The following is a 24,724-nucleotide window of genomic DNA, read 5'->3' as shown; positions in this document are numbered from 1 at the left end:
GTCTTTTTAAAACGGTACAACTAAAAGGCAAACTTAACAAACTGCGTCGTGCTTGGCGTCTGTTGAACGACATTCTGAGTAGGGGAACCGGGTGGGGGTAGGACCCAGAAAGGAATGCCATAACAAATAAGGTAAGACGTTTAGAGGAGTTGTACCGGGTAAATATCTGATCGTGCTCTCATTCTGTCTTCGCTTAACCATCTATTTTGCACGAAGGCTCTCTTGAATGCAACGAACATACTCTTTCACAAACTAATAATATATCCTGGCAATGTGAATGATTGCAGGAAAATCCGAACTATATAAAAATTATTCAGCATGGGCTTCAACGATTTGACCTATGCACTCAAAATATTCTCACGGAACACTGTATCTAGTGGCTTGCTCGTTCGTCATCCCAACAACGCCGAACAATCCATAACACCAACAACATAGATGATGAACAGATGGATGGCACTCAATCGGGCAGCCATCGATCACGAGACGAGTATGAAGATACAATATTCTCTTAATCACAGCCCATGACGTCCGGGGCAGAATACTTTTCTTCACCGGGATTAGCGCAGGTGTCCACTGGTCCATCTAGAAGCGGTCGTCGGTTCCGACAAGTTGTAAGCTAAGAAGTGTGAGACAATGGATAGGTTGAATGAATCACTTCAAGGGAAGATTGACCGCACTGGGCCCAAAACTACTGAATCGATTTAGCAGTGCGTAGATGAGTTGGCAAAGTTTAAGAATCTGTTGGACATCGTATTCACCACCTCGTTAGAGCGCTTTTACAGTCACAACATGCACACGATCTTCTTAAGTCTTAATGACAAGAACAAACTCCGCTAGTTGTATTAATTGGACAAGTGAATGTAATGCCCGGTGGTTAAAATATTATCAAAAACTGGGTAATTTATGTACATTTGTGCATGTATGGTTTACTTAGATGCAATCATACCAAGTACCCATGGTGTTAAGAATTTGCATGTCCTTAGCCGCCGGACGTATACTATATATAACTTACCTGCTACTTTTGCATGTTTCTATTTAGCAATACAGCTACGACCGGATATATGGCAAGCTCAGATGTTGATGGAGGTTTAGAGTCGAGCTTCGCAAGCGACAGCCTAATGATGCCAAGGACTCCAGGAAGTAACAAAATCTGATGTTCCAGAGGAGTTTTACGCATTTAGAGATTTTAATATGTACCAGAGTTATTTAGGAAAAACGTGCCACGTAACACATCTGCACTACAGGGAGCTGGGTGGGTTGCCGAGATACTGACAACCCCACACCAAGGACGTTTTTTTGACGACATTTGCATGACCAAGCCATGCTTCTATGCTTTGATTGATGCATTAACTTTTAGAGGGTTACTGCAGCATGGTTAGATGTCCAGGGTTACCTCAATCGAGGAGGTTGCACTCTCCATGCAGACGGTCAGCATGCATAAAAGACACCGCGACAATATGGACCGCTTTCAATATTCACTAGAGACCATTCATCGTAGATTCCATCGAGTGATTTCTGCCTTATTCGCAATGGTGCATAAACTAATAACTCATCCGGATTTTATAAATACACATCCGAGAGTGGCAAGTAATCTCGATTTCTACCCATACTTCAAGATACATACTTGCATTTTTCACATTATTGTTCATGCGTAATTAATGCAAGCTAATCAGATGCATACTATTTCATGCATGTAACTATACTATACATTGTGCATTCGATATAGGATTGTGTCAGAGCGATGGATGGGATGTTGTTACCTGTTTAGGTCCCTCGAGTTGATCAAAACCGATATCAGTCGCGGAAAGGCCACCTAGCACAGAACGCACTAGCAATATGTGATTTCAATATTAATTTACCTATGTCTATGCTGGGTGGGAAGGAAGTGCTGCCGATGCCCGGATCCTGGACTATGCAGTATCACAAGACCGAAATTTTTCATTTCTGCTCATCAGTGAGATGATGAAATATATTTGCTACATTCCATCGAATGTCATGCTTAAAAAGAAAATACGTGGTACTGGCGGTTCTCCTTATGACAATGTCTTCTTACAATGCAGGTAAATATTATTTGGTAGACGCGGGTTTCGTAAACTACCAATATTTCCTAGTGCCTTATCGAGGAACAAGATATCACCTACCTGAGTGGAGGGGACAAGGTCGTCGATATCAGACCCCATAGGACATGTTTAACCATGCACATTCAAGGTTGCGAAATGTCATTGAACGATGTTTTCGGTGTATTGAAGAAATATTTTCCAATACTACAGTGGGGGATGCCGAGGTACCCTCAAAACCACTAGGTCGATATAGTAATTGCATGTTGCATATTTCATAACTTCATCCGTAGATACATCAACGATGACATCATATTCAATGAACCGGATGAAGACAATCGTCCTGACATGGATTCATTTTATCATAGGAGACATCTAACCACTTCTGAGTTAGAAGCTCAATGCGCCCTCCGAGATAGCATAGCGCTGCAAATGTGGGCAGCCCACCATCCGAATTAGGAAAAGAAAGATGGAACAATTGTTGATTGATATCTAAACTATTAAAACCTTTTGCCGATTCTCACTTTGCCTCAGCTTCTAACGTTATAGGATCATTTAGTAGTAATCAAGAGCACGATGATGTGTGTTTTTTTGTTGACATTATATAAAATTGGTGATGCATTAATCCAAGCAAAATTGGCATTTTGTACATTTGCAAGGAATACCATGTGATACGATGTTGCACATTAATATTTTCCAACCATTATTCTGTGTATACATGGCATATTTCAGATATCTGGAGAGTGTTGGATTTTCCACTGGACTTTAAATATTTAGTAGCGCTTCATGTGGATGATACTGGACGACAGCACCCGAACACCCATGAGAGACGATGCACGTGTAGAGGCACAGATGGGTCATGGGCATGTGCATTACGAAGACATTTTGGAGTGATAAATTCTATGAGTTTAAAAGTCGATTTCTCCAATTTCACGGCATCACTCAGATACCAAAAATTTATTATGATATTGAAATATTTGTTATGGTGTTTCCTTCTGAGCTACGACCATGCGCATCACGGGTACATCATGTTATTTCCAATTTGATGACATCCATTTAACAATTGCCATTTCAAATTACAAACATTAATTTGCAATGCAATAAAATATTTCATTGGACCCTTTTGCAGCATTTCTTATTGACTAGACGGTACTATCAGTACCAAGAGCCACATTATCTGAGCATGCTAGAGGTTTGGGGCTTTATGATGTTGCTGGGTGTTCCTGCCGAGGCCCAGGATGATGCACCGAGAAGCGAGAGTAGTAACACCGTGCGTAGTCCGATAAGAGGAGGCGAGGATGCACCCATTGCCATATCGAATTCTACCGCCCCATCGACGCAGATGCGTACACACATTGCCAGTTGGGATGCAGTGGAACATATAGCGTGTGGCGATGTTGGCCCACCGCTGGCACATAATAACTCATTAGCCGCACGACACAGTCTTGATATGGGATCGAAAGTGGGGGAGATTGTATCGTGGACTGATTACATTCGTCGGTTTGGCGTGCAGTCTGATCGAGGTGCCCAGACGTACAGTGAGGGAGACTGTGCACAGCGCGCTCACGTCGACTATAGAGACTCTCACCACGGCGGCGTGACGGTCCTTAGAAATACAATGGCCGAATATGAAAATTCTAAGTCAAATGTTGATTTAATTAGTAAAAATGGAACAACTACTCAAGCATTTTGTTATTGTCAAACACATTCATTTCTTATATGTCGTGCTGATGTGTTTTCGAATTTGAACAATTCCCTAGAAATTGACAGCTTTATATGGTACGAGTAAAAATATTCCCTATGTTATAGTTTTAACTAATCAATACTTATTCACTCATCTTTAATTATTTAAATATTTTGGACCCAATGCATCATTCTCTACTTGAACAAAATATTTGAGAAATTTTAAAAAATTTGGACAATATATCATTACTGCATGCGTAATGCAAAGTGTTTATTGTTCGATTTATCAAGTAAATATTTTCACCACGAATATAAACGCCAATAAAATCATTTCAACACACAGATGTAGTGCATGTACTAAATTCATAATCTATTTATTTAATATAAACAAATCCATTCCACACCAAAGCAAATGAGATTTATTTGTTTTTCTAAAACTTAATTGTTTTATATGTATTATATATTATTTAATATATAATATATGTCAAATGTAATCAATAAGTACTACTAAAAAATAATTATTAACTTGTGAAACTATTGATATTAAAGATATTTACTATCAATTCTACTTAGTAAAAATGTTTAAAACTTTTCTACCTAACGGGAATACTGTAGCAGTTGCGTATACTGAGGACAATATATCAATACTATATACCTAGTTCGAATATAAAAGTCTTATGAATGTATTTTCAACATGTTAGTATAGTGCATTTAACTCTTAATTATAATTTTTTTCAACTTAGACTATTTAAATAATTTGTACTCAAAATTTTTCCTATTTCAACGAAATATTTGAGAAATTTTAAAATTGAGGATAATATACGAATAATACATACTTAATTCTAAAAATTTTATTTGAATTTTATATATTATGCTTTTTCATTCCAAAGATAAAGTATCATTTTGGAGACAATACTACAATGTATTTAATTATGCATTAAATTAGTAATTATTATTTAAAATGTAAATTCCTCAACAAAGAAAATTACTTAACATAAATATATATACTATATTTCACTAACAAACAAAATACTATATACATATGCATATGTATCAATAAATAAATATATAGATTTAAAGACATATTTGACAATGAATTACTCCCAAATCCCAACATCAAACCTACACCACTTATTTTACACAATTTTATATTATATCAAAACACAAATCCAAACATACCATCTATCTCAAATACATACTTAGTTATTTCTATTTTTCTCTCTCTATCTCCAAAATACCAAAACAAAACACTCGAAATACTAATCCAAATATAATGAATGTTTTTGGACTATTTATATTATATAAAGTTTTATTTTAATTTAGAAAAAAGAAGAAAAAAAGAAAATAATAACATCCTTATCCTCCTCACATATCCATGTGTATGCGAGTATATCCCATAAAATCTACGAGTCCACTTGTTACGAAGGATAATGATGCAACCGGTTTTTATATTTGGTTAAGAAACAAACATAGGGAAAAGAGACTGGAACTTTATTGTGATGGACAATGACAGGGACTCGCAGTATAAGGGTCTCACAATCTATAATCCGTCCTTTTCAAAATATCCCAAACGCCTTCCGTGCCCTTTTTGTATATCCTGGAATCATCTCCTTTTCCCCACCTAAACCACTCACCCACACTTCGTTTTTATGTTGTCACATGTCGCGCCGTTTTCTTCCTCTTTTCTCCGCTATTTCTCGTGATTTTTGACTGCCAGCAAAGCGTCGTCTCTGTCAGATACGCATTCGTTACTTCTGTTCCGATACGTACTCTGCATCTCAGGTAAGATATTCTTGTGCTTCTTTTTAGCGCATTTTTCTTTTTTTGGTCTGTGTATTTGATGTTTGTTTTTAGTATGAAGGAGTCAATGTCGGTGTAGTGTTTTTTACTTTTTTGCTTTTTTTGGATGAGTTTTGAGCAGTGAAGGAAGAGAGAGGCGTATTTTTTGAGATTTTCGTAGTTTCCAGTTGGAAATGGGCGGGGAAGAGGATGCTGTGAAGAAGAAAATAACGATAGGAGTGTGTGTATTGGAAAAGAAGGTGAAGTGCGGCTCCGAGGTTTTGTTCGTTTTGTCTTCAAAATTACTCTGCACAAAACCATGCACCGTTAGTTGGAATACTGTTGATGAGTACTAATATCAATTTGTTTGTTTCTTTTCCGCTTCATTTTTGCTGCTCTTTTGGCTATTTCGATTTGTTTTAGGCTTCCTCTGCACCGATGTTGCAGATTTTAGAGAGACTACAGGCATTTGGAGAATTTGAGGTAGTTAATTGGTTTTTAATTTTGGCAAATTTTAGCAATACAATGCGATGAAATAAGATAAGGAAATTATTGCAATGGTGATAATCATAAAATTATTAGTTGAATGTCAGTTCCTGGTTTATTAGTACTTTTTGTAATGATAAACAATAGATCCTGAATGGTGCAGATTGTGCATTTTGGGGACAAAGTAATCCTTGAAGAGCCTATAGAGAGGTGAATTTTCTGTCGTTGGATTTAGTGTTGTTGTAATGATGATAAGTTTTGCTAGTTTTCCTATGAGTTCTTCTATCTCTAAGACCGTGTCAATTGTCAAGAATTTTATAAGTTGTAAACTGTCAACTGACGCCTGGTTGATAATATTGTTGGTCTCAAGTGCAGCTGGCCTATATGTGAGTGCCTGATTGCCTTCTATTCAACTGGATATCCATTGCAAAGGGCCGAGGCATATGCTGCACTTAGAAAGTAAGTTGACATCTGATTGTTCTTCTTATTCCATCTCACATGACTATTATCCCACATTATGCAGAACAAGAAAAAAAAATTCGTAAGCCACGGTTAGCATACTAGTCAAGGCAACTTTGTGCTTATTGTTACCAAATTATGAGCACACCATCAGAATGTGATAAATACCGTCAACCATCATAATTATCATTTTATATTTCTGATAAGTAATCTTGCTATAGCCTTCGGGCTAAACTCTTTAGTATAAGCTTCAAAATTTCAACCATTAAAGGAACAACAGGAACTACCAACATTGATAAGACTATAAATCCATCCCACTCTATGTCGTTGTGTACAAATGTTGGAAAAAAGAAAAAAAAATAAAGAATGAATTCATCAAACTTGTAAGATGATTTGCTTCAATGACTTCTAGGATTGACTTTGATTCAACTGTTTTTGTGTAAGTTGTGGAGTAATTTGCGAAGGGTGGGTGGAAATATGGAGGGCCCTAGGTGAAGTGGGTTGTGGAAGTTGAGAGTTTGATGACTTTTAACTGCGTTTCTTCAGAGAAAAGTGCAATTATGTTATCTTGACTGGGAGCTTTCTTATCTGATATGTTTTTCTTTAGTTTTAATCTTAATGAAATTATTTGGGATACATTATCTAGCCTTTTCATATCTCTAAGTAACCATTGGTGTGCGTCTTTATCACTTTGTATGGTGTAGGCCTTTCCTTGTAAATGAGTTGGGGCAACAACATCTTCTTCATGATCGAAGAAAAGTGTATGAGGTTCGCATCTTTTAGTCTCTTGGAGAAATTCCATATTCATGTATGTTTTTCTTTCCCATTTCTGTAGTTGTCTGATTGCCAAGAAAAATATTTCAATAAACATACCTATTTGGTTTGAGCACACGACGAACCTGGTGGTGTTTCAATTTGCAGCTAGTTCACAAATTATTTGATTGCTACCGACAAATTAAAATTAATACCTTCTTGATTCCCTCCTATCCTAATGCCCCACCATTTTCCCCTTTTTGGTTCTTAGCTTATACCTCTCAATTTCCCATCTTGAATCCAGTTCTTATTATTGTTTGCTATTACATTGTTCAATAAGATGTATGCACATCAAAGTAAAGCATTTTATGGAATATCTTTTTCTCTTTGGAAAGTATGCATTTTTTTTCTTAATTGCTCTCTTTCGGCATTGACTTCAGAAGCTAAGCATTACTCTTATTAACTGTTCTTTTTCTTTCTCCTTTTCTGGTGGGTTTTATGGTGGTGGTGGCTTGGTTTATTTGATGGGCATTCCAGCGGCTTGAAATGTATGGAATTCCTGTTCCAAGATATGCTTTAGTTAACCGGGACTTTCCAAATCAAGAGCTGGATTATTTTGTTGAGGAGGAAGATTTTGTTGAGGTCCATGGAAATCGATTCTGGAAGCCTTTTGTGGAGAAGCCTGTCGATGGTAAGATTATGATGCATAATATATAACAAATCTTGGCCCTTTGTATTATTGCCTTTTCTTTGTAATGCTTTCCTAGTCATGTCATTCACAAAATTATGGGTGCCACTGTTTCATCCAGGTTGCTGATATTCTGAGTTTGCTACTGATTTGAATGAACTCATGGACCCTCTGCTGTAATTACAACTTAGAACATCTTTATCCAAATTTCTATTTTGAATTGTTAAATCATTTTTTTTACCTATACAACGTCCACTTGCACCTATTGGTTGTTTAGGAATGTGCTACGCGTTGATTAAGCTTGAAATGACATCAGTTGAGGCAGCTTTGCATGCCTCTATACCTTTCAGGCCACACTGCTACATATTTACAGGCATCTCATAAAAAGAAGAGTGCAAATTGCAGCTGGCTTTCCTTAATAGTTGCCTTTTGCGGCAAGTTTTGTTTAGGAACTGAGTTTGTTTAATGTGCTCTTATGGCCTTTGCATTTACTATACTGCATGGTATTTTCTACCAAATGAAGTTAGTGTTGTCAGGGATGTTCCAGTGCAGTGGAAAATTAATTAAAATTCTGCAAGGCAATGAATGCTGGAGAATTTATCTTAAAAACCAAAAAATAGGAAGAATATGATACTGGAAACTAAACAATGATTGTTTGTCCTTATGCTAGATAAAACAACGATTTTTTGTCCTTATTGCTGCAAAGAATAATTATGATTTATTTACATAAAACAATCATGAAATTTCATGAGGAATGTATGGTGAATAGTCTTGGTGGTAGTTTGTACATGTGAATGAAATTGCTAATGCAGCTAAAATTTGAGGTTTAAAGGAACTAGGAAATGAGAGGTTTTACCCCATTAGTAACCTATTCTCATTGTAGTCAAAACAAGAAATCTACTTGGTTGCTGTCTGCTTCGAATGCTATATGTGTTGTGTAACTTCCATCATATTTATTTGGTTAAAATAACCATTACTTAAATTTTGTGCAACAGAAGAATTTTAGGACATTGGTTTTGTTTATAAGATCCGTACATGAATTCTAGTCAAATCTTGAATATTTGATCTACCCTCAGATCCACCCATATAGTTTTACCTTGGTGTGATTCTTCTGACTCAACAGAATCTTTTTACTTTCTTAGAAAGAAATCACGTACATGTGAATCTGATTTTTTGAGATCAGTAGTTTTACACTTTCTTTAATGCTTTCACCTTTGACTTTTCTAAATTTAATTTTTGATGTGAAGTTGTCAGCATGGTAATGGCAACACGCTACTTGATCACATTATCCAGTATTTCATGCTTTTTGATATTATACTCTAGAAATGACTGCCAATTTTCATCCCCGTTTTCTGAAGGTGATGATCACAGTATAATGATATATTACCCTAGTTCAGCTGGTGGCGGAATGAAGGAGTTGTTCAGAAAGGTGAGAATTCCGACAGATGTATAGAGTTCATTTTCTCTTAGACATTAGTGCTTGTGCATCATTACATCTTTCAATCCCCATTATCATGTCGTGTGAGAACTTTGACCTGTTTAGATTACTAATGCTTTGTAAAAGGATTGGTAAATGTGCAAAGCCCACTGGTCCTTGAATGCTTTTGTGCAATCGAAATTCGCCAGACGTAATTTTCTCCCAAAATTTTGATTTTGCACTATGTCTTTATGTTGAGTCTCGGGATAGTCAATAGTTCTGGAGTTGGTATTTATTATAACATCTTTTGGGGAAGCAATTGATTTTCATGGTTTCTGCTGCAGCAAAATTTTAGTAGTTACAGATGAACTTGTGGAAGTATGTGGAGGATGAGTTCTTCTATATGATTTAATAAGCATGTGATTGTCATTTTATATTTATTGGGATTCACTTATTCGTTTTCTCTTAAAACTAAACATTTTTTGCTCAACGAGTATTAGAATTTCCTCGTACTTAAGGTCATAAACTGTTTGTTTTTATTTTTATTGGCCTCTCTTGTTTTATACGTTTTATTTGGTTAAGAAAGCCGCTTTAATCAGTTGAAGTAAAATGATGAGTTTGGTTGGCAATTGGATAACTTGTTTTGATAATTCAATAATATTTGATCACAAATATTTTGCGTATCTGGTCACTGGAATCAGATCATGATCAAATGTTTCAAATTGAAAAGCGCCTTAATGTTCATTGCTGGTGTTGATTAGGAACCTAATGATGTTTTATGTTGTACTTTGTTATTGGGGGATAATTATGGATCTTTTTTATTCTTTTACAGGTTGGTAATCGCTCGAGTGAGTTTCATCCAGAGGTTAGAAGGGTGAGACGTGAAGGGTCTTATATATATGAGGAATTTATGCCGACTGGGGGAACAGATGTGAAGGTTGTATCACCTTATAAATTTGTAATTTATAGATGTACTGGATTTTCTATACTTGATACCACTAGCAATTTACTTATGCATGCTGGAGTTTTTCCCTTGTGTTCTTAGGACATATACATGCTAGTTACAGGAACACCTTGATTTTTAGTATTACATGCTGGTTGCTGGAAATGGTTTTTTTTGTCAAGTTTGTCTTACTGTCCTTTCTGCTGGTCATCTCCCATCCTGTATGTGTGCCCCCTTTCTTGTTCTACCCTAGGAAAGTAGATTGTCAATAATAAAAAGAAGGGGTGAAGAGAAATCATCTTCTTAGGCTCTTTATCCATTTGATATTATTGTCTTGATGCTGTTTGAAGTCTGGAAGGGTATTCTTGTCTACATTTAATTAAACAAATACGTCTGACTATTGTATCTCAGGTGTACACAGTCGGCCCTGAGTATGCTCATGCGGAGGCAAGGAAATCTCCTGTGGTTGATGGTGTTGTTATGAGAAATCCTGATGGTAAAGAAGTAAGTCATTCACAGATGTATGAACTACGAAACTTGATAATGATTTCATGCATTTGGCTTTTTCTTCCACTTTTAGGAAATAAATGAATAAAGTGAAGCGTTTATTTTATGTTGTTTATTAAAATCTTAATATATGTGTTACTGAACACAGTGCAACATTTTGTACCACTCGGTACAGGCAGAGATACAGAATTTCATAACCATTGCTTACTTTTGCTGCCCTAAAGCTGTTCCCTGGAATCCTAGAAGCCAGAAGAAATAAAGATAATAGAGATCAGTGTCTCCTTCTTCTTAAAGTTTCTATGATATAGATACAACCAATACACCGTAATTTGTAGCCCATGGATAGCAAAAATCTGTTTCAACTTTATATTTTCCCCTTCTCAAGTTGCATATTTTAATAATTATCTGATCCAGGTGCAAACTTAAGTTTGAGTGCACTGTATGGTTTGTATTCATTGTAACAACAAAATAAAGGTACTGAATCTTGATAGCTCCAACTTGTCTGCAAGCCACATCTAGTCGATTACTGGTGAACTTCTTTGATTATTCACTATCTTTAATTTAAATTGCTTGCTTTCTTTTCAGGTCAGATATCCTGTTCTACTTACTCCTACTGAGAAGCAAATGGCAAGAGAGGTGTGCGTTGCATTTAGGCAAGCTGTAAGTCAATATGAAACTTAAAATGTGAATTTCTTTTTGAAATGCCATTTCATTTGTATGTGAAAATTTTATTATGCAAATCATTGTGAAACAGCTTTCAGTAACTGAGCTCGCTCTAGATGTCTCTCCTGCCTCCTGCAGCTTGCACCACCATAATATACTTTTCTGCTTTGAGATAATTCTTTGAATGTTTTGGATCGACTTCAAGTGAAGTTCTATGGCCAGAATTAATAAATGTATAGACTTGAGTATGATGTTTCCTTTCTAGCTGGGACTTCTATTTTTCTCTGGGTGGTGCTACACCAGGTGGTTGCTTTGTTATGACATACTTTTTACCAATTTTTGTCTTTCAATTGCTCTTATTGGACTTCTCATTTGTTATTTCCTCATACATGCAACAAATTTTCCTGACATAATAACTTCGATCTATGGAAGGGTGGCCAACTGGTCTTAGTGCGTACGACACACTAATTAAGATTTTATTGTTCGGTCCAGCTGTTTAATCCATGTAATTAACTCATAGCTAATGTATTCACTACATTTAGTTTGCTTGGAGGATATATGCCTGTGATACCATCAGGAAATCTTTCTTTTCAGAGTCTATGTGGCAATGCTTGCTTAACAGATAACTTTCTTTTGATATTGTTTCAGGTTTGTGGATTTGATCTTTTACGCTGCGAGGGACGATCCTATGTTTGCGATGTTAATGGATGGAGCTTTGTTAAGAACTCTTACAAGTAACATTTCTGGTTGATTTCATTTTCCTTGATTGGTCAACTTCGTAACAAGTTAGTAGATGGACTTTAACTAGGAATCATTCTCAAAAGTATCTGTGGTCCTGTTTCAAGAATAAAGTCTATATGCTGACCTTTTTTGAGTTTATGGACTGTGGTTATGTGGGCTTTAAAAGTCAGAGCATCAGTTAACCCAGAAGTTCTGCATACACTTCTATTACCTTTATTTCCTGATATTTGCCTTCTACTTTTCTCCTTTTCTCCTTTTCTATTCTTCTGCTTTTTGTTTCTCTTTTTCCTTGTAAATGTTGGTTATTTGTATTAAATGCAGATATTATGACGATGCTGCATGTGTTTTGAGGAAGATGTTTCTTGATGCAAAAGCCCCACATCTTTCTTCAACAATTCCTCCTACTCTACCATGGAAGGTAAATGAGCCAGTGCAGCCTTCTGAAGGACTAACACGACAAGGAAGTGGGCTAATTGGGACATTTGGGCAATCTGAAGAGCTACGTTGTGTGATTACCATTATTCGTCAGTAAGATGTCACTTCTGCTACTGTCTGTTCTGGTATTTCATGTCTTAGTCTCCTTCGACATCATTGTTTGCTTTACAGTGGTGACAGAACTCCAAAGCAGAAAGTGAAGTTGAAAGTTACCGAGGAAAAGCTTTTGAATTTGATGTTAAAATACAATGGGGGAAGACCTAGAGCAGAGGTGCTTATTGTTATCTTTAGCATCACGTACAATTAATGTGTTTTAGCTGGCTAACCTCCCTTGCATGGTTCTGCAGACAAAGCTGAAAAGTGCTGTTCAGTTGCAGGATCTCTTGGATGCAACACGAATCTTAGTTCCTCGTACTAGGTATAGAAAGAATGTTTCTTGATCTAATTCTCTCAACTAATTAACTTGTGAATATGCTAGTATTCTAAAGAACAGTAATTATGCCAAGGTTCAGTGCAACAACTTAGTCTGCCTGTTGAATATTCTGTGAGATCACTCTGTACTGATGATAAAATTATCATCCAGACCTGGTCGTGAAAGTGATAGTGAAGCTGAAGACATTGAGCATGCTGAAAAGCTTCGCCAAGTGAAAGCAGTGCTTGAGGAGGTCAGTTTAAATATGTGACATTTTGGATATAAATTCTCTTAGTTTAGTTTTTTGTTGAAAAGTTGAAAGTTGGTCATTTTAATAGGGTTCAAATTTGAAGTAAGGAATTAAGTAATTGTATTATTAACTAATCCAACAATTAAGAGCTATTTATTTTGACAGATTAAAAATAACGTGTCTAATTAATATTGACCAATAAGATACTAAATATTCTTTTAACTGGTAAAATTACTGAATTTTGTTATTGCACTAAGAAAACTGGTGAAAGTAATTATTTGTTTGTAACAACTGAGCTATTGTTTTGATTGAAAGTAATTTTAATCTAATCAAAGATTCAAGAATTAGTTAGTTACCAAGGAAAACCTTTAATTATTATTAGATATGTAGATTCTAATTCTGCAGGTTCTCAAAATTTTGCTAGGCCTTTATTTATCAGCAGGCTGTGCCAACTTTTTTCCATGATGGAACTTGTTGACAGAAAGTACTCGATTCTTTAACTTCTTGATATGCAAATTTGGTGGTGACTGATTGTTAGTTCCTCATACTGGAGGTTAGACGATCTCCAAATCCATGGGGCTGTAGAAGATCTCCTCACCTCCTCTTTAATCACTTTCCATCTTATAAGAAATTCACCTTTAAAACAATAAAGTAAACCATATTTTACTTGATGTACTATGTAAACATCTCACAATGATGTATGTCATCAAAATTCTATATTTAACCGTCAATATTAGTATTTATAAATATAAGGAAAGGAGAAAGTGAAAGTTCTAGTTATTACAAAACTTAAAATATAAATTCAGTGAAAGCTTAGAATCTATATTATTATGTAGCTACGGCTCTCAACTCTAGGTATGAGTGTCGACCCACATAGTAATACTATTGATCTGCTTATGATGTAATTCTGTTAGTTAGTGTGACTTATCCCCGCAAAATAAATGGCAAAGAATGAGTTGTATACTCAAATAAGTGTCTACTCAATAAGTATAGTTAATGAGCTTATACATATATACATATGCAACAAATATGATCATACCAACCAACAAATATTTGTTAACACGTACTCACAGTCATATATTAGGCCACGACATAATATCTAACGTTTTAGTTTATTTTCTTAGGCCCTGCTTACCAAAGTTGGAGTGCATCACTCAATACGGCTAACATCACCTCAATCACAATATCTCTTTTTTTTTTTCTCGAATATCACACAGTACACCGCTCGTATGATATCTCATTATCAGTGATACCACACAGTATATAGCTCGTATGATATCCCATCATCAATCATACCACACAACACACAACTCATATGATATGTCCCATCATCTCCATTGATCAATGACAACACATAGTTCGTCATTAATTATATCATCATAAGCCATTGCAGTATGCTCTTAGTTAGGTAAGCCATCTTTTTATTTCAATTCACAACAACAATATCATTAACTTCATCATTCAATTTTAACAATTATTTTCTCATCAATAGCTTTCTCATTTGATTGCGTTCAACAATCAGTTATACAATCACATAATCATTCATGTGACATCCGTACAACATAATTACAGATAAACACATAATAACAATTTCGCAAATATCAAGGTAATCCAATAAATAATCAACATTCATGATAAAATCTACAAACAACAAATGTATAATGTTTATATATGTATACATTTAATTAGTTATACTTACCTCAAATTTCAAACGATTACATTAATAGAAGGAACAACTCAAATCTCTTCTTTATCCTCATGTCCTATAGCAAACTTTAATAATACAATCAATACATTGTACATATTTTAAAATCTGACTAAAATATTATATAATATTCATATATTTTTCACTAATCTTTTAATATTTCACTTATATTGGAATTCGAAAATTTATTCCAATTTCTTTTATACAACTAGACATTCTAAGTTCCCTTGGATATATCTAATTTTATTAGTTCATAAGAATTTATTTTATAAAATCCCTCATATTTTTATAGCTACTATTCTTAATAATATTTCTAAATTAGATTATTAACAAAACTCATTTTTTTTTCAATAACCATAATATTTCTCAAATATATTTATATTTCTTAAATATAATTTCTGAATATTTCTATTAATTTTCTATTAATTCCTCGCTACTATAGAATTTAATTAAATATCAATATGTATAATTAAGCATTTGGTTAATATACTCGATGAAATTGAGTAAACTAATTATAGTAATAGTTAAATTTAAAAAATCAAGTAATTTAATTAATGAACTATAACATTCTTAAGTTAAATGTGATACTTAATCGGTAACTAATTTAATAGTCAAACTCATAAAATTTTCTGGTTAAAGATTACTTCAGTCATTAAAATTAAATAGAGTAAATGGACTAATTAAATAAAATAATTATGTAAAATAATAAAAATTTTAAGATCAAGATCTTACCTCAGTTTTCTTCTCCTGTGTGTGTTAATGTGTGTGTTTGTGTGATTTCATTTTTCTTTTCTTTTTATGTTTTGTGTGTGTGTCGTTATATTAAACCAAAAGAGGGAATGCAGTGAGGAGTGGCTTCACATGCCACTTTGCACCCTTTATTTATTTTTATTTAATTTAATTTAAAATTTTTACAGCATACCCATTACGCCCCCTTCTATTTTTCTTAATTAATATAATTTGTTCCCAAATATTATAATAAGCTCCAATTTATTCCATTCAAGTTTTAATATATTCCAGTTTCAATCTATAATAATTTACCAATTACTGTCTCAATTATGTATAAAATCCTATGGTCGTTACTTCTTGACAATGTATTCACAATATACCAATAAAGAACTCACACAAGTAAAGAAGAATGTTATTTCGCTCACCATCTCTATTGTTAAATCCACCTCACTCCCTAATGTTGGAATCCTATGTGCATCAACGTCAGGTTTTGCCCATGCCCATGTAATTTCAACACTTCTACTTTTCCAGAAATATAAGATTTTAGCTTTGATTTCTTCATTTAGTGATGAACTTTATTTGGTGTTTGAATTTTATACATTTGTTATTCTATTCCCACTTTTTCAAGGGATTTCGTGGACATGGTTATAATGGTTATTTAAATGATTATTGATACTTGGGTATCCAGGGAGGGCATTTTTCTGGGATATATAGAAAGGTTCAACTTAAGCCATTAAAGTGGGTCAAGGTTCCAAAAGCTAATGGTGAAGGTGAAGAAGAACGACCTACGGAGGCCTTGATGGTTCTTAAATATGGTGGGGTTCTTACTCATGCTGGGAGAAAGCAGGTGAATATAGTTGTATCATGCCTGTTATTCTATATATTTTTCTCTCTGGTAATTAAGGAATCTTTTCTTTTCCCTTTTATGAGACAATAATTTGATCTGCATTTTTAGCTTATGCAATTGAATGTTTATGCTTTGCACTATGCTGATCATTTTCATGGCAGGCTGAAGAACTGGGCAGGTATTTTCGAAACAATATGTATCCAGGTTAGCGGACAGTTTCAAGATCTGCAGTTGTGTACTTCCCGCTTAATTCTGGCATTTGATCAAAATTTGTTTTGCTGGAATTCATGCATATTATATATGGGTAAAATTTATATAATGCTCCTTTCATTTGGGAAGTGTGGCTGAATATGAGTCATCCAGTGCAAGCAGCGTTTAGCTTTCAATCTTTCCTTCTCATGTTCCTTTGAAGTATATTTAATCAAAATTTCTTTTCATGGTTGGATTCTCTGTTTATTCTAGATAGTAGGACTGAAGTTTTAATGCATGTACACATATATATATTATATCTCTTAAAAACATGCTTTTGTTGTTCTTCACTTTGTGTGCATTTTATTTTTGAACCAGGCATGATGATCGTGCTCTTTGAATTTGGAGCTATTTCTCCTCATGTGCCAAAGTTATTAACTTCCTTTCTTTTTTATCTTTTGTGCTGTTTGTACCAGGTGAAGGTACTGGCCTGCTTCGCCTCCACAGTACATATCGTCATGACTTGAAAATATACAGCTCAGACGAAGGCCGCGTACAGGTTATGCTTCTAAATATAGTTGGTGTATTCAATGAATCTGCAATCTTTGGTCTGTTTATGTAAATTGCTTTTTTGGATTAGTTGGATATTTTTGTTGATTGTTACAAATTCTGCTGTTACTAAATGGTTATTTTCTCTTGTCATTGTTTACTATTGACAGATGTCAGCAGCTGCTTTTGCTAAGGGCCTTCTTGACTTGGAAGGACAACTAACCCCTATTTTGGTTGGTAACCTTAACATCTCTTACTACCGACATGTTCTTTTTGTAGGTGAGTTCACTCCTTTCTTTTCTTTTCTCTTTTCAAGGTTTCGCTTGTCAGCAAGGACTCCTCAATGTTGGATGGACTTGACAATGCCAGTATTGAGATAAAAGAAGCGAAGGTTTGACCTGATAGCTACAATTTGCTATTTCCCATGCTACAGTATATGGTTGGTGAACGGATAAGTTGGATATCACCACAACTCAGATAAATATTTCATTTAATCATTGGATGCAGCCATGGGCATCAATGATCTCAGTATAAGCTGCACGCATTTGAATTATATGCTTTCAGTTCTAAGCCCATCTATGTCTTGGAACACGAATTTTGTGGAAAATACTGGAACTTAGAGTTGTCCATGTCTAGTTTGTGAACTTTGTTTCTTGTTTTCTTTTTCCCAGGCCAGGTTAAGTGAGATTATAACTTCTGGAGCAAGAGCTGTTTATACCAGTGGCGAGCCAGATAAACCTTGGATGGTGGATGGAGCTGGTCTTCCTGCAAATGCATCTGAACTTTTACCGAAATTGGTAAGAAGTTCTAGCATCCTGTATAAGTCATCAGTTCATTTCCCATGCCACGTTTTTCCTATTGAGAGTGGTACTTTTAGTATGGGTTTTAGTGTGTTTATCATGAATATTAGGTGAAGTTAACGAAGAAGGTTACTGAACAAGTAAGACTTCTGGCCAAGGACGAAGATGAGGAGCTTGCTGAGGCAAACTCATATGATGTCATCCCACCATATGATCAAGCTAAGGCACTTGGTAAGACAAATATAGATGTTGATCGGATTGCTGCTGGCTTACCTTGTGGTAGTGAGGGATTTCTTCTCATGTTTGCTCGATGGAGAAAACTTGAGAGAGATTTGTATAATGAACGCAAAGGGTAAGTCTTCTTTGACCATTATCCGTTTTCTTATTTTCTTTTTGGACAATAATTAATGCTGCAGGTCGTACTTCTATATTCCTATGTGGCCGAAGTCTAACTAACTTATAATCGAGCACAATTGCAGGCGATTTGACATAACACAAATTCCTGATGTTTATGACTCTTGCAAGTAAGCAGTTGGCATTTCATTTTTGGTGATATGATTTATAATTCTCATGTCTATAAATTTCTTATGACTATATTCATCCATGAGGAATAATGGAGCATTGCTTGTGCCATGTGCTAAAATTTCATTCAGGCCTTTGTCGATCATTGCCTTCCTGTTACTTTTTGTATACTTTTTGGCGTTATGTGGGCTTTTAATAAGAAGACCTTTTCCAGTGGGGTGGGAAGTTTCTGTATGGCTACGCCAACTCAGTCAGAGCTTTATTCTGTTGGTGTATTAATATAGACAACATATTTTGTGTGGTGAAACATGCATGCCAACTTGCTCTTCAAATGTAGAGCTAGAGAGATTACACAACAGATCATGACCTTGGTATGTTCTGATGTTTCCGTATTGTGCCTTCCCATTTTGACAGATATGATCTCTTACATAATGCACATCTAAATCTAGAAGGATTAGATGAGCTCTTCAAAGTTGCCCAGGTATTAAATAGCCCACCTTTTGTAATGTATGTGAACTCTGCAGCCCCCTCCCCCCACTCCAATAGAAAAGGGAAATATAAAGGAGAAATTTCAAAACAATTCACTTTTTCAACTAATGTGATGAATTGTTTTTCACTCAGTGCCACAACTCCTTTCATTTGATTATAACATATTTTCTTTGAGGATGACCAAGTTATTAATTTTCAGTATTATGTGGCTCTTTTTTCTTTAGTTACTTGCAGATGGTGTTATTCCAAATGAGTACGGAATCAATCCATGGCAAAAGCTAAAGATTGGATCAAAGGTAAATTTAGCTCTAATTTTCAGATACCACAAAATGCATTTTCTCTTTTTTCCTTAGTTGAAACTCCCATCAAATTTGTTGCACTTTCCTCAATCTATATGTAAGTCTGTAAAGCTGGGAGCAATCTTGTTTGGTACATGAACCTATATGGGTTGAAAAGACTCGTCACAGGTAAAAAAAGTCGCTATAAATTCTCCATTTATGGTTCTATTAAATTTGAGGATGCCCATTATATGGATCCTTTATGCAGTACATAGAACTTCATCAACTAACTTGCCTGCAGATCTGATTGATAATAATAGCTATAAAAATATTAAGTCAGTGATTATTCATTTCACTTTCGGTGAATGTGTCGTGATGCTGCTGTAGAGACTTGCAATGGGTCTGAAGTTACAATATGGTATTCTTGCTACTTGGTTATGTGCTGTCATCTTGTCCAGAGTTCGATTTGGTTGTTACTTGTGAAAAACTATGGGCAAAATTATCTCATCAGGTCTATATACCTGACGATGTTCTCTTGAGTGTTTTTGACATTTTTTTCACTAGTTATAGTTCTCTTGGAACCATGTCATTTCCTTCATGCACAAACCTTTACGGAATCTCAGATTGCTCGGCGCTTGTTGGGAAAAATCTTAATTGATCTGAGAAACACACGTGAAGAGGCAATCAGTGTTGCAGAATTGAAGAGTAATCAAGACAATAGTTCAGCAGCTACTAGCACTGGGAAAGAAGACACAGATTACCATACAAAATCTCACAGTAGAATTGAAGGCTCAAGAAGAACTAGTTTTACTAGTGATATGTCAATGGATCAAGATGATGATGATGACAAAGAAACTAAATACCGCCTGGATCCAAAGTAAGATTGCGATATTTGCTCGTTACTCACAAGCACACAAAGTTCTAAACGTTTATAGTCTAGCATTGATCATTATAATTAGTATGGTCAAGCAAATTATCATTTAAAATGCTGAAGCCAATTGCAGTGCTTGTCAGTCATACATGTTTTTTCTCCTATCAGATATGCAAACGTGAAGACACCAGAGCGTCATGTGCGAACACGGCTATACTTTACCTCGGTGAGTACACGTGAACTGATTATTTTATTTCTTTCTCCCCAACTAACTCTGTTTCCTGTAGTTGTCTGTGTGAGTTATTGCTATTGTGGAAATTTAGTGTTATAGTCACAACTGTAGTGGGCTCCACAACTAGACATGTCTACAAGAGTGGTTACTTGCAGAATTCCATGACTCAGATCTCATTATTTTGTTCAACCATTGAACCATACTATTTCCTTGAGAAGTTATGGGTCTTGTAAGCTTGTAGAAAGGAGCGTAAAGGTACAAATGTTAGGGCTGCTGCAAGAATGCATCATTTTACTGTCAAATTCTTCCATCAAGTTGGGTTCCCATAATATGGATTCTTTATGTAACATATGCTTTGGCTGTATTTAATGTGGAAAATAGCTTTTGGGATCCACAGGCTAAATCCAGCATCAAATACTAGTGATGTTCAAGCATAAATTAGTTAACTAGGACACAATTGTAGATATGATGAGATATTTCATGTATAAAAATCTAGGAAAAAACATTGCGATGAGTTATGGTCTGAACTGGATTAGCCCATGTGAGTATTCACGATTCTTACGTCAACGGCTGCATGTTCTCTGTCTTTTTTGGGCATGACATTTGCTGCTTTCTGGTCCTTTTGAGTATGTAAAGACTCCAAAGATTTATTCTGGATATTCGTGTAACCTGTTGCGAGTTGCCTTTTATTGGGCTGGAATTATATGTGCTATTATCTGTCTCCAATCCAAATTAAACTGACCATTATTCTTTGAGATGACAGGAATCCCATATCCATTCGTTGATGAATGTTCTCCGTTATTGCAATCTGGATGAATCCCTTCAAGGAGAACCTAGCCTTGTTTGTGATAATGCTTTGGAGCGCTTGTATAAGACAAAGGAGCTTGATTACATGAGTTACATTGTATTGAGGATGTTTGAGAACACAGAGGTTCGTGCTTCAAATCTATTTTCTTTCCATTTTTCTTGTGAATATTCAAGTTTGTGTAACATTTGTTTGCACTTCACTCTTTTCTTTTCATGAACAATTTCTGAAACAAACCATTGCATAGTGGAACTCTTCCAACAGAGATATTTAGTTTGGTGCATTTTGATCTGCCCCCTTTGAATGTGCTAGAAGAAACTTAGATTATCAGAACTTAAAGGATTTGTTTATATGAGTCTAGAAAAGTCAAGAGGATATTTATTTGTTGATGCAAAACATCACTATAGAAGTACGCCTAAGCCTAAATAAATAGAGCTGGGGTAGTCCTATCTGTTCATTTGGCGTATCACACTTCAAATCAGAACAGAGATGTTGAATCATTACTGGTTGTTAATGTATCATGGTCTAATAGTTTATAATAAAAATTTGCCAGCACAATCAATATCTAAAATTGAATGCAGGTGGCTTTAGAAGATCCAAAGAGATTCCGCGTAGAGATGGCTTTTAGCCGGGGTGCAGACTTGTCCCCGTTGGAGGTAATCTTCAGCTCAGACATGATTTCAGGAATTCCTTTTGATGTTTTTAGGTTTCTGATTAATGGTGGCATCCGCTGCATGCTATTCTGAATATGGTACTACAGGTTGAAGACTTTGATTCCGTCCTTTAATTTGCCAAGCGCTTGAACTCATAACAACTCAACCAAAGAAATCAAGAACCATTGTTAATATAGGCAGTGAAAGGAATTATAGAATCACCTCTGAGTTTCTTCACGAGCTATTTTTACATTCTTCCCCCCTCCCCCCTTTCTTCATTTTGACAGAGAAAGGATAGCGAGGCAGCTTCATTGCATCAGGAGCATACCCTGCCAATAATGGGTCCTGAGAGGCTGCAGGAAGTAGGATCATATTTAACTTTAGAGATGATGGAGAAGATGATTCGTCCATTTGCAATGCCAGCTGAAGATTTTCCTCCTCCATCAATTCCTCAAGGATTCTCGGGCTACTTCTCCAAAAGTGCCGCAGTTTTAGAACGCCTGGTAAATCTCTGGCCCTTTAACAAGCATGGGAACACTAACGGTAAGTGATAACATAATTTCATGTATCCTTCCAAAGGATAGCGAGGCAGCTTCATTGCATCAGGAGCATACCCTGCCAATAATGGGTCCTGAGAGGCTGCAGGAAGTAGGATCATATTTAACTTTAGAGATGATGGAGAAGATGATTCGTCCATTTGCAATGCCAGCTGAAGATTTTCCTCCTCCATCAATTCCTCAAGGATTCTCGGGCTACTTCTCCAAAAGTGCCGCAGTTTTAGAACGCCTGGTAAATCTCTGGCCCTTTAACAAGCATGGGAACACTAACGGTAAGTGATAACATAATTTCATGTATCCTTCCTGTGATGGGGGCTACACTTTTCACTACTTCAAGGCATCCGCCTCAGAACGGTTTGGAGCAACCTACAAGAACCCAAGAATCAAGCTGAAGAAATTATGAGGAATTGTGCCAATCAAAGCTAATAAACAATTTTGCTTTGTCTGCAACTGTTCTTTATTCGTTCATATATATAGTGGTTAGATGGTAAAATTAGAGGCTCTTCACCATGTTCCTGATTTCTGCCAAGTTTGGCATGGCTTAGAGTCTGCAACAGGGCAAACCCAGAATGCCAAAGTGATGAACTTCCAAGAAACCATTTCCATACAAGTTCGCTTATAGTTAAGCACACAATGCAGAGGTGCTGGCCTGCTGGACAGATCATTTGATGCACTGTTTCAACCCGATTCTTGAGAGTACCTTTACCAGGTGCAGAAATTGCAGCATACAATTCCGCAATCTTGCACTGTTTGAGTTGAATGGATCATGCCTATAATATTTAGTTGAGCTTGCGTGTAGTGTAATGTAAACTCCAGATTTTGCTGGTTGCCTGCCTGCCTGATCTATTCAGTTAACGATGGAAATGTCAGTGCTTTCTTCCCTTCTTGCATTTCTTCACGTTTTCTGGAATTTGGAATCCAAGGGATGGTGTAATGGACAGACGTCAAGTCACAGACTTTTATACTTCATCTATACAACCAATTTTTCCGACTGCAGACTAATACAAATGCCTATATTTCTGTGATGTTTGTTTCTTCAAAAAATGACGGGATCAATGAAGGATGACTTGTTCTATATATTGGTTGGATGAAATGAAGACCTCCAGCTCCATTTTCAGTTTGGTGGTATGAGAGGACAATGACTGAACTGAAAGGAATTCCGTATTTCTATAACTCGATTCTGCAAGAAAGGGCTTGATTATACAATGTTCTGTTAGATCCATGTATTCGTTTCAATGGGTTGAAGATCGCTGGTCCTGCTGAGTCCTCATCGAACAAATAAGCCAGATTAATACAAAGATGGACTAAAATAACAAAATATATTTGTAAAGATCTCAAAGCCATGAATTATGAGTGCATAAAACACCATAAAGCAAGAGGTAGTATTTTAGATTAAAGTCTAATATGGTGAATAAGAAAAATTTGTGGAAGTTAATTCACGTCTAAATTTTATTGACAGGACATGCTAATTAAGATTCGCAATTTTGAAATACATAGTCGATTTGTGCTCTAGAATTTGTTTATTATCTTTAAATGTTGATATTTATGAAAATAGTGAAATTAAAAATTTAGGAATCAGAATTAATATCAACAACTTTGGAGAACACGGGAGTCGCCAAAATAGTGTTCGTCTACATCGTGCAGAATTATGTGATCAAATCGTAACTTAGAAAATTTATGGAGTTTCTGAGAAGTACTAATCGGCTTTCCTTGGTTTCAACAGACGCAGTGCTGTGTTTGATGTTTCTTTTTCTTGTTTTTTAACATAACATAATATATTAGATAAAGCAAAAGCAAAGCTTCTGCAGGGACAGAGTATACATGGACGTTTTACATAGACGATTTACAAAACATGATTTGTCCTTTTTCACAAAATTAAGCAGAAAAAAAAAACAAAAAAAGGACAGTAGTAAAAGGTTTCATATACTTGAGAAGATACAGCATGGTTGGCTAGCCTCTCTGTCGTTTGATTAAGCTCCCTGTAGCAAAAGTGAAACGGAACTTCTTGAAAATTAGACAAGCTGCTCCGGCAGTCCCGGGCAGATTGTCAATCATTTTGAGTGCCTGAAGTGGATCCTTGGTGACGCTGTTAATCAGAAATTGTGAATCAGATTCAACAATAAGATGTGAAATTTCAAGAGTGAGTGCATGTTGGAGTCCCATCCAGAGTGCCCATAATTCTGCTGTGTTTAAGTAGTATCGAGTGGACGTGCGGAACCCGAAAT

General features: G+C 35.7%; 1 protein-coding gene across 5 annotated transcripts; it reads left to right on the top strand.

Moving 5' to 3' along the window:
* On the top strand, window positions 5,238-22,507 carry LOC105167762 (inositol hexakisphosphate and diphosphoinositol-pentakisphosphate kinase 2-like). 5 transcript variants are annotated; one of them, XM_011087580.2, is made up of 31 exons: window positions 5,238-5,522; window positions 5,662-5,797; window positions 5,943-6,002; window positions 6,169-6,215; window positions 6,381-6,464; window positions 7,169-7,232; window positions 7,755-7,908; window positions 9,264-9,334; window positions 10,155-10,259; window positions 10,677-10,769; window positions 11,358-11,432; window positions 12,084-12,169; window positions 12,498-12,704; window positions 12,783-12,882; window positions 12,959-13,029; window positions 13,195-13,276; window positions 16,396-16,554; window positions 16,716-16,758; window positions 17,220-17,302; window positions 17,463-17,525; window positions 17,609-17,683; window positions 17,964-18,089; window positions 18,203-18,444; window positions 18,572-18,616; window positions 19,029-19,095; window positions 19,328-19,399; window positions 20,005-20,258; window positions 20,421-20,478; window positions 21,248-21,415; window positions 21,871-21,945; window positions 22,230-22,507. In XM_011087580.2, exons 2-31 carry the CDS (start codon window positions 5,714-5,716, stop codon window positions 22,491-22,493), a joined length of 3,177 nt encoding a protein of 1,058 aa, XP_011085882.1. In that variant the 5' UTR covers window positions 5,238-5,522; window positions 5,662-5,713; the 3' UTR covers window positions 22,494-22,507. The 5 variants fall into 5 exon arrangements, with proteins under 5 accessions (XP_011085882.1, XP_011085883.1, XP_020551973.1 ...); XM_011087581.2 differs by having other exon boundaries at window positions 5,662-5,779; window positions 22,230-22,493; XM_020696314.1 differs by lacking the exon at window positions 5,238-5,522 and having other exon boundaries at window positions 5,762-5,779; window positions 6,376-6,464; window positions 7,169-7,272; window positions 22,230-22,493.

The sequence above is a fragment of the Sesamum indicum genome, linkage group LG8 (genome assembly GCF_000512975.1).
Source record: "Sesamum indicum cultivar Zhongzhi No. 13 linkage group LG8, S_indicum_v1.0, whole genome shotgun sequence".
NCBI classification, from domain to species: domain Eukaryota; kingdom Viridiplantae; phylum Streptophyta; class Magnoliopsida; order Lamiales; family Pedaliaceae; genus Sesamum; species Sesamum indicum.
Note: the sequence above shows the minus strand (reverse complement) of the source record. Positions and strands in the feature narration are given on the sequence as shown.